This window comes from Esox lucius, chromosome 3 (assembly GCF_011004845.1).
Source record: "Esox lucius isolate fEsoLuc1 chromosome 3, fEsoLuc1.pri, whole genome shotgun sequence".
NCBI classification, from domain to species: Eukaryota; Metazoa; Chordata; class Actinopteri; order Esociformes; family Esocidae; genus Esox; species Esox lucius.
In genome coordinates, this window is record NC_047571.1 from 23,368,956 (window position 1) to 23,379,341 (window position 10,386).

Consider the following 10,386-nt stretch of genomic DNA (forward strand, 5'->3'; position numbering starts at 1 on the left):
ACAAAATATATATACAAAGAAAGTCCTAACTGTTAAACTCTGCCCACCTTAATCAGCAGCTTAGCTCATACTCGGTAGAGGTGGCTGGATTTTAATTTGGGCAGGTCAGTTGGAGGGCTGTTGGGTTCACAAGGCATTCTTGCCCAACTTACGGTTTGGTCCTTGGGCAATGCCCTCCACCAAACATGTTTTTATCAAAAACCTCTTTTTGTCTCAACTGCCTGTGTGGATGGTGTTTGGTGTCTACAAGGGTGGGGAACAGACCAGATGACACATTTCAGGGGTCTCCAACCCAGCTGTTGTCATGGTTGTTTTCACTCCAAACTGATCATTTTGGGTTGGAGTGAAAACCAGGAGAAGAGTAGCTGTCCAGGAGCAGGGTTGGAGACCCCTGCAAAGGACACTAAAGCTGTGTTGTATAGCTGTATTGCAAAGCCCTTACATCTTGGGAAAGGTCAATGGTGGGTACTAAATTGGGAACCATTTGGTAAGAAGTTGAAGAAACACTCCAGAGCTCTGTATAATTCTCCATACTAGTTTTGATAGTTGCTCGCTATATAAACAAGTACCCCAGGTGTTTGGTGTATTACATCATCATATTGTCTACATCAAATTTGTTTCATGATACTTAATAGAAATGTGTATGATATTGCCTGTGCATTTTATACAATTGTTATTAATCAATTTGAATACAATTTTACAGATCTGCTGTGCTTAAGCTCCTGGAATGCATCTTTAAGAACACGTAAATAATCTTTAATAGACAATAAGTACAAACAATTTTACCATAAGACTCATGGTCAACTGGTTTAAGGAGAGAGTACCAATTTTCATAGGGTTTATTAAATGGCCTGATGTGAAATTACTAAATGTAAATTCTATTGAACGTTTCAGTAGTGTTTAAAATAGCAAACCAAAAAGTATTTACTTTTTTTAGAATATATTTTCTTTTTTAAAATAAGAAAATGCATTACATCTTAATAACTTAATACATTTTGAGGACCATATTTAGCTCCAAAAGCTACAAAATGAGACATGTCCCATGGAGATAATCTCCACTTTATCTTGAGCTTAGTCTCACAGGGCCAACCTTCCAAAAGTCCCGTCATACCCTCAGCTATATCCAGAATGAATGATCCGGTGCCTCTTCAGATGGTGCAGTAGAGTAAACGTCTTTCCACACTGTGAGCAACAGTACGGTCTCTCTCCACTGTGGACACTCTGGTGCGTCTTAAGGCTGCTCTGCTGGGTAAACCTCTTCCCACATGTGGCACAGCTGTAAGGTCTCTCTCCGGTGTGGATCCGGTGGTGTATGGTCAGGTGCGAGGAGCAGTGAAAACTCTTCCCGCAGACAGTGCAGCGGAAAGGCCTTTCACCTGTGTGGCTCCGCTGGTGTATCTTGAGATAGGGCAAGCGACTAAAACTTTTGCCGCACTGTGAACAACTGAAAACCTTCTCCGTTATGGCCGTTCCCCAGTGGTTCTTAGTGTGATGATGAGGCATACTGAAGCTCCTCAGGCCACCTGGTGGAAATGTGTTGTTATTGTTCAATCGGGTCCCTGGCTGTGATGCAGCTGGTCTGTCAGTGTCACCCAATACAAAGCTTTCCTCCGCCACATTTCCATTGCCTTGATGCCTGGAGGTTGGGATGTGGTTATTCCTCTGCGAGAACAGATGATCTCTCTGCCTGACCTGCTGCTGTGAATGGGGGACCGGCGGTACACACTGGAAACCAGACCCGGTCTGACATACAGTTACTTTGTCTTTTTGAAAGACTTTGTTGAACACCGACCTACTGCACGGTCCCTGTGAAGGCGAGATATCTGCTTTACTAGCGTCGTCCACTTGGGTAGAGATGGGCTGAGCTTTAGAGCAATCTGAAAAACTCTCTGAATACTGGTCTGCAACACAAGAGAAGTCTGGGAAGTCTGTGTCTATGACTATGTCAGGGTCATTCCCTTGAACAATAGATGACCACAGTTGACTGTCTCTCTCGTCCATCACAAACTCAGAGCTCAGTGGGTTCTGATGCTTCACTGAATTTCTCTGCTGACAACCATCCTGACTGAACACAGAATGTTCCTCGTCTTTCTCTGTCTTTATTACAAACTCGAGGACGCTGGTCTCCTCATCAGCCTGGGGCCCAGACTGGCGCAGCTTACTGAGATTCTCAGGATCTTCTGCCAGCTGATCTTCTAGGAGGGTTATTGGGGCCTGATTCTCCTCTTCTTCCAGCTGCTGGTGAATTTCAATGGGGAGCTTCTGAACAGCATCACTGACAAATGTGGAGTTCCCTAGAAAGAAGTTACAAATACGTTACTCGTTTATAAATCAAAAGTAAAAAAGAATTTTTCGCCTCCCTTATGTCGAATCAATATATATATAATCGCAAAGCAATTGTTTGCAATTTATGGATCAACACAATTTGATCAATGTTCCAGGCATTATCACACTGTTCAAATTAAGTATCTGAGTAACATTACCTGTCTATCCAAAATTCTGATCACCTCAACAACTACAATATAGTGAACAAAAGGGAAAGATTCCAGTTTGAGTCATCAGGCAAAGTACCACCCAATTGGGAACAAAGTGTGCCTACGTAGTGTATTACTTTTGATGCAAGCCCCATCGGCCCTGTTTAAAAGCAGATCACATATAGTGAATAAGGTGCACTTTGGGACAGCATGCGGTGTTTGAAAAAGTAGGCCCATTCAGTGGCCAAGTGGATTCAGTTACCCTGTCCACTTGGACCTCCATGTTGCTCCCTGCTCCAAAGTCCTTCATCCGGTCTCTCTACTTTAATGAAAGGTGAATCTATCTCTGCAAACTAGAAAGATGAAATTATCAGACATAACGCATTGTCTATTTGTTTCATTCAGTTGGGTTACGGGTGTCCAGATTTAGGCTATGTGACCATTTCAAATCCCAATTATATGATTCAGCAACAAATTAATTCTGGTGAACAGACCTTGGCATCTACCAAAGCCAACCCAAGTGGTACATCCTTCACACCAAATGCATCCTCTCCTCGACGACTGGGTCTCCAGTCCGAAGCACAGCTGTCCATGTATTTCTCTGAAAGGAGAAGGAAATGATTAGACATCTACGAAATTGATTGAGGGCTCCTGCAGGATTTTCAGGTATACTACGACTTTTGGTTACAACATATTTTTGGACAGGTAGGCTAATCTGAATTGACTCCAAGGTAGCCTGACGAACTAATAATGTATTATTGCAGAATACAATCTCTGATAATGTTATTCCAGAGGTTTAATAGAATACTCAGAAAACCGTAAATACATAGGTATTACTATAATAGCCTAAGGCCCTTATCTAGCTACAAAGAACAATAGGCCAATAGATACCTGTACGCTTGGAGCTATAATGCGCACTACAATATCTGGTACGGTACTAACCAGTTTGCCGAGGAATTCTCGCAATCTTCAGTTCATTCTCCATCAGTACCAATTTTCTCCTTAGCATTTCATTTTCATTTTGGTTGCGAGATATTTCAAAATGTAATACAGCACAATTATCATCGATAAGTTTAGCGATGTCTGCCACCGCAGTTTTCGCTAAAACCTCCATGATGGAGGTTAGCTGTGTCTGAAGCCGGCCGATACAAGTCGACATTTTAAAGGAAGTTTAAAACCCCGTTAATTTTAAAAGTCTGTGAATTGTATTTTAAAAGCTTCACCATACATGGACCTATCAACCGAAATTAAAATCTATGTGCAAAAAAATGAACCTAGGTATCTACTTCCGGGTCGGATTTTTGTTACCGTAAACACTAGAAAAATGTACACCCCATTTGCACAGGCCAAAAAAGAGATGCTTAAAACATTTTATTTTACTGTTAATAAGTAAAACAGTGAAGCCATAATATTGAGACATTCATACTATTATGTTAACTTAAAAATACTCAAGCAGAAACAAATCAACAAAAAGTAGCAAAAGTAAATTTGGTAGATTATCCGGTGTGTCTGGTAGGTGGAAAAAAAACTTTGATAAGGCTACTCTATGTCACTGAATAATTGGATACCTAGCCTGCTGTTAAATCGAAATTATAATCCAAGTTTGATGCAAGCAAAGAAGACAAATACAATACAAAACTTTCATTATTCAATTTTTTTCTTAAACACTTTATACATTATTGGAGAGATACCTGATGACAATATTAAAAACTAAGAAACTAGTTAAATGTTCTGTTTACATAGCTACAACATTTTAATAACTTTAATAAACTACAATGGAAACAAACATATCAAAACAAATAAGAACTCTTAATGTAGCTGAAACAAAAAAAATGAACAACACTGGCCAACTGTAAAATTAAAAATCTATTTAAAAAAATCATATTTTATAACACTGGTATTGATTGTGTTTTAATGAGAATGGGAGGAAAAAAACACTGACAAGACCAGTCTGTCCTTTGAACATCTACCCTGTATGAAGTCTCTGATGAGCTTTCAAGCTGCTCTTCTGAGTGAAACTCTTACCACATATCTCACAGCTGTAGGGTTTCTCACCAGTGTGAGTGCGCTGGTGTCTTTCAAAGTGACTGTGGCGGTCAAAACTCTTTCCACAAATGGAACATATGAAACATCTATTTATTGTGTTGTCTGTGGTTGCACTGGTGCCCTCTGTGCTGTCAAACCCTTCTATACCAAGAGCAAACAAAATCCCCTCTTGGCTGTGATTTGGTTCTGTGATGTACTCTCTTAACGCGGTTTCCTCCTCTACATGCAGTGGTGGTACCTGGTCCGGGAATCTGGGAAGCAATGACACATCGCCATCCTCTCTGTTTCGTCCAAGAACAGCGATCCCTGCATACTGCTCCTGCTCGATCAACTCCAGCTTGTCCTTCTCGTCCTGAAAAGACATGTGTTCTAGTTCCACCTCTCTTGAAGCCGACGTATAAAACCCATGGTGGTGGTGCATTCCATCAAAAGGACTGTGGTGGTATTTCACACCGGGTGAAAGCGAATCCGAGTTCAGTTGTTTCGTACCATCGGAGGAGCAACCTGGATGTACCGATCTAGACTCTGCATCATTGTGCCGCTCTACTGTAAAAGATCTACATAGCCCACTCTCCCTCTCATCCAAGACATACTCTGGGTCGTCTTGGTAACCTGGCCTTTCTGTGCTATGTTGGCGTTCATGTCCTGACTGATTCAGTGACTGGGATTCAAACGGTTTCTCTTGCTCGGCTTTGACTACTGACCCCAGATCTCTTCCGGCCTCTTCTTTCTCCTCCTCACTGTGACCAGAGTTAGGCTGTACTTCAGCAGAGAGCTGCCCCCTCTGTTCCTCTGGATTCAATGAGGGTATGCGATGGAAGTCAGACTTCTTATCATCAAACTGGGGTCCTGTTAGCATGTCCGCAACATCTATATAAGAAGACAAGAGTATCATGTATTTTAGCACTGATCGTAAGAGCACAATTGCAATCCAAACAATGTGAATCCAGTATTGACATATAACAGATGTTAAACATAATCCTAAACACCAGAAAGACAACATTTCAACAGTTCAGCTGTGCCTCACCGTAAAGGGAATAGGGTGTCATTGAGTTAATACCCTCTGTTAATAATAGAATAATAATAAATGTACTATGCATAATATCAATATTATTTTGAGTCTCTCACCTCTGTGAGTCTTGAGGTGTCCTTTGAGGCTACTCTTCTGGTTGAAACACCTTCCGCATATTTCACAGCTGTATGGTTTCTCACCCGTATGAATTCGCTGGTGCCTTTCCAAGTGACCAACACGCTCAAACACTTTCCCACAGATTGAGCAGATGAAGCACTTCTTCTCCTTGGGAGTTCCCGGGACGGCTCTCGTTTCCAAAGAGTAGATAGGCCGATGGTTCAGTGTAGCCCCTTCCATGGCCTGTGGGCTGGACTGCACTGTTCCATCACATGCTATCAATAGTGTCTCTGCAGGTCCATAATGTTGCTGTCTGAGCTGTAAAATCATATCCTCTCTGACATCCACATATGGTTTCCCAGGAAATGGAGCAGTGCTGCATGATGCTTCCACCATTCCTAGGACAGGAGGTGGTACAGGAGAGTGATCAGGGAGACACTGGGAGTTCTGACCAGAACTGTTGAAATACTCTGAATTACTCGTCTCCATGTCATTGTCTGCCTGTGAACTGGAAATCCATGGCTGGCTGTCTCTTTCATACAGCGACAGCTCAGCATCCAGTTCTGCTCTTCCAGAAACATGTTCTTCTTTATGATCTGGTGTCTGGGACGCATCCTTCTCCTCCCCTGGCTCTAACTTCATGGGTATGTCTGGAGCAGCTAGGATAACCTCATCCTTTGTGTTGTTCTGTTCTTCTTCGGACTTATATCTATCCAGGGGAGGCTTTTCCCCATTACTGGCTTGTCCATCCATCGATACTGTGTGAAAAATTGTAAATAAATGAAACATTATCAGTTGCAACCAAAATATCAGCCTTTGTCCCTGGTCAAAAGAACACCATATAAGGGACAACAGTGCAATTTGGAATCATCTACGTCTTAGATTAAACAATACACTGATGCATATCTGATGTTGCCATCTACAGATGCTAGTGTCTTACCTCTGTGAGTCTTTAGATGCCCCTTGAGGCTACTTTTCTGGTTAAAACATCGCCCGCATATGTCACACCTGTAGGGTTTCTCACCCGTATGGATTCGCAGATGCCTTTCAAGATGACCGTAACGTTCAAAACTCTTCCCACAAAGTGTGCAGATAAAATGTTTCTTAACCTGGCAAAATCTTTTGGTTCTTTCTCTCCTTGCAGTATTATAGTTTGAGCCAATACCTAATACACTTCGAGGGTCTGGGTTTGACTTCCCTGTGCCGTCGCTGGTTCTTCTGAGCATGTCTGACTGCTGATAATGTTGTTGCTGTCTTAACTGTAAAATCATATTATCTCTGACATCCACATATGGTTTCGCAGGAAATGGAGCGGTGCTGCATGATGCTTCCACCATTCCGGGAGATCCAGGAGAGTGTTCCGGGAGACACTGTGAGTTCTGACCGGCACTGTTGAAAAACTCTGAACTGCTCGTCTCCATGTCATTCTCTACTTGTGAGCTGGACATCCACGGCTGTTTGGCTCTCTCATATGTAGACAGTTCGGCATCCAAATCATCTTTTTCTTTTCTCCCTGTAGTTTGCTCTGCCTGTTCTTGATCTATCTCTGGCTCAGCCTTCACTTGGGTCCTGTCTGCAGGTTGGATTTCTTCTTTATCATTTCCCAAACCATCTTCCCCAGACTGCAGTTTCTCAAAGGAGGTGCTCCCGGCATAAGTGGTACCACCCTCGTCAGGCCCTGTGGAAATAAATATGTACTGCATGTCAATTATCAAAACACTTTTTTGGTTCATATCTAAATGGATCTGTGCTTGCGTGTGGTTGTACAAAAGCAGATTGTAATGTTAGGCTATGTAATAACAATTATTTGATGTCTCACACATTACAGCGAAACAGGAACTTCCTGCTTCTGCAGCTTGAAGCAACGTGATGTACAAGTACACCTCCTGCACAAGATATGAGTCCGCGGTTGCACCTCATTTCCAATCTCCTTATTTGCGGAGTGCCAAGTAGAAAGTAAGTATGTGGTTAAATCCCTTCAGGATGAAGCTATACTCAAACCACAACCTTCCAATCTCTGGGCGTAGGCCAGCACTGTAACCACATTGGACACTTAGTTGGAGCCTGACAGTCATTGCTATTCCTCTGTCCGCTCACTGTGCAGAGTCAGAGAGGACGGACAGTACATGTGGTCTTTTTTTGAACAACAAATTCTTAGCTCCATGTTGAACCAGAATGTGAGCAAATAGGATCGTTCTATTAAGACTCTGTTTAGCCAGAAATGTTTTTTTTACTCACCAGGAAAATTTAGTTTAGCAGACAAGTCCTTATTCTTACTTGTTGTTACACGATTTAGCTGGTGCATGAATACATATTGTGTATTATTTTGACTAAGTGGTGTGTGCCAAATTCATCTTCTGCAAAGCACAGGTCGGCTGATCCAGTAGCAGTATCCCTAAGATAATTTACTTTTCTCGGAAGTACATTCTGTGCACATCATCTGTTTTGACAATAGTGGCTTTGGGGGAAAACATTTTGGTGAGTAACATGACTTAATTTACAACATTTTCAGAGAAGGCTAAAGGGATTTTCAATCGGATGATCCTGGCTGAGAGGAGAATCAGTCATGCCTCAGTCTGGTTCAGTGTGAACGTTATCTGATAAATATATGTAATACATCTATTGTTTTCCTGTTTACATTTAGTAATAATACTATTGCTAGTTTGTTAATGTATCGTGCATAGACCTATTGTAAATTACTGACCGATAATAAAATATAGTCGTTCGTACAACTAGATCCACTCACCATCTCGCCCAAGATTCTCAGCAGCGATTGATCGACCATGATGGATGCGCCTTCGAGCTTGAATCCCTCGGGCTCTTCGAAGCTCGTTGTCAAGTTGTTGTACGTTCTTTTTCAGGACGATGATTTCATTTTCCCGTTGACACATTTCCATACGCAACACAACCATGCCATCGTCGACTACTTTACTAATTTCTGCAACCGCAGCTTTAGAAAGTACCTCTATGATGGAAGCGATCTGAGCCCGTAGAGTAACATTGCTCAACATTTTCAAATGTTAGCAAAACCTAAAAAGCGCTCCGTCTTACTTCTGAAGAATAATACAACTTTATGTCCACGTAATATACTGAAAATGTGTTTTTAAACGGTTAGCTACAATGAAACCCGTTCAATTATGTGCGGCATGCAACAAACACTACGTGAAGAAGGCAATATGAACTAAGTACGTCCGGGTCACAGATCTTTTGACTCCTTCAGAATAAGAGTTAGTCCTGTAAACGTCATAAATGATTAATTAGGTTTAAAAAAGGATTGAAAATTGTCAATATATTTAATAATAGCTCTCATACAAGTACTAGGAAAATTATATTGAGAATATATTTTTGTTTATTTTTGCCTTAAATTGGATCCTGTTTTTTGTGTGTGTGTGGGGGGGGTGCATGCGTTTACACTCCTATTGTTTGTTGAACTGTACAAATTCCCTGCACATTGTGTGTCAGTTAAAGGGATGTCCACTCAACTCAGGAGCACTTCTGCTTTCTAAATCTGCCAAAGACATGCATGGACACACATATTAGACTTTACATAATTCCCTGTAGGTTTGTAGATTTTGCAGGCTAATATTTGTCCAATTTAAAAAATGTATTGCGATCAAGCTGATCGGCTACTCTTTAAGGGTTGCTTAAGTGGCAGCAATGCTCAGGTCAATAATTGGTGGATTTGGCAAGAAGTGTTCCTGAGTTAAACAGAACTCCCTGTGTACAGTCCAATGTCTCCAGCAAGAAATTAGGGCTGTATTAAAGCTGATTGAACTCTCTCCCAGAAGTTGGTTGTCTCGCATATTGTGTCCAGTATTCAAAATGGACTGCATTTAAGATAACTGGCTATTTTTTCAAGGGCTGCTGAATGAACAGTAAATATCCTCTATAGGTGAACAGGTGATTTGGGAAGCAGAAAGGCATAGATAGGAATAGGAAGGACACATTTACTGCATGGCATTCATAAGAGTTGTGGTTTTAAGCCGACTCCTGGATACATTTACATTCTGTCCCTCATACCGTTATAGCCAGCGCTTGACTTGGGCCGAACGGTCTGGAAGAGTGTTCTGGTTCCTTTTTTAGGCCAAAGCTTCCAATAGGCTCATTCATCCCAAAATTACAAAAACGATGTAAGTACAAGTTCCCAAAATGTATACAATTAATGTCTAGAAGTTGCTCCGGATAAAGGTGTCAGCTAAATTATAAAAATGTAAATAAAAATGTTTATGTATCCAGCAATAATTAATATCAATGCCGTAAGATCACTAATGTACTATTTAATATTACTTGTACAATAAAGGTGAATCATTTTTAAATATGGTTTAAAAAAGACCTCAAATATTTTTATAAAAATGTCTACAAATGTACTGTTATAACCATTTACTTCACTTTTGAAGGGAATGCGTCAAGGTGTCTGCCTTATTCTTGCTAGATCTTGCTTAGCGTTGCTGGTGAAACGGACAAGCAACTAACAAAGTAAAAAATTATGGGAGTTATAACCGGAAGTGATGAAAAAAGTGAACCGTAAATCATAGAGAAATGCGCAAAGGAATTTGGAATTTCACGTTCCTTTCATAAAAAAAAAGTTAAACTTCTTTGATCTTTTATAGATCATGTCGAAACAAATTACTCTTTGAAAAAAATTTTACCTTGTAATTACAATGCGAAAGAGTATTTAATTAACTTAATCTTGAATCCCAAAATAGACGAACTGGAAATGTAACCATTTAGGCTGAG

General features: G+C 40.9%; 1 protein-coding gene across 2 annotated transcripts; it reads right to left on the reverse strand.

The window, feature by feature from the left end:
* Positions 1 to 744: 744 nt before the first annotated feature.
* LOC105022826 (zinc finger protein 420-like) lies at positions 745 to 8,891 on the reverse strand. 2 transcript variants are annotated; one of them, XM_029119072.2, is made up of 5 exons: positions 8,396 to 8,891; positions 6,590 to 7,327; positions 5,649 to 6,407; positions 3,417 to 5,390; positions 2,984 to 3,075 (listed from the first exon to the last, which is right to left on the reverse strand). In XM_029119072.2, the coding sequence occupies exons 1-4, from the start codon at positions 8,658 to 8,660 to the stop codon at positions 4,441 to 4,443; spliced, it is 2,712 nt and encodes a 903-aa protein (XP_028974905.2). In that variant the 5' UTR covers positions 8,661 to 8,891; the 3' UTR covers positions 2,984 to 3,075; positions 3,417 to 4,440. The 2 variants fall into 2 exon arrangements, with proteins under 2 accessions (XP_034147467.1, XP_028974905.2); XM_034291576.1 differs by lacking the exons at positions 5,649 to 6,407; positions 6,590 to 7,327; positions 8,396 to 8,891 and adding exons at positions 745 to 2,294; positions 2,737 to 2,827 and having other exon boundaries at positions 2,969 to 3,075; positions 3,417 to 4,437.
* Positions 8,892 to 10,386: the final 1,495 nt, after the last annotated feature.

Excerpts from the sequence above, each read along its gene's own strand:
- LOC105022826 (XM_029119072.2), bottom strand. The coding sequence starts at position 8,660 with ATGTTGAGCAATGTTACTCTACGGGCTCAGATCGCTTCCATCATAGAG. Across the intron at positions 7,328-8,395 it reads TGAGAATCTTGGGCGAGATG|GGCCTGACGAGGGTGGTACC; the intron begins GTGAGTGGATCT and ends TTATTTCCACAG. Across the intron at positions 5,391-5,648 it reads ACACCTCAAGACTCACAGAG|ATGTTGCGGACATGCTAACA; the intron begins GTGAGAGACTCA and ends CTTCTTATATAG.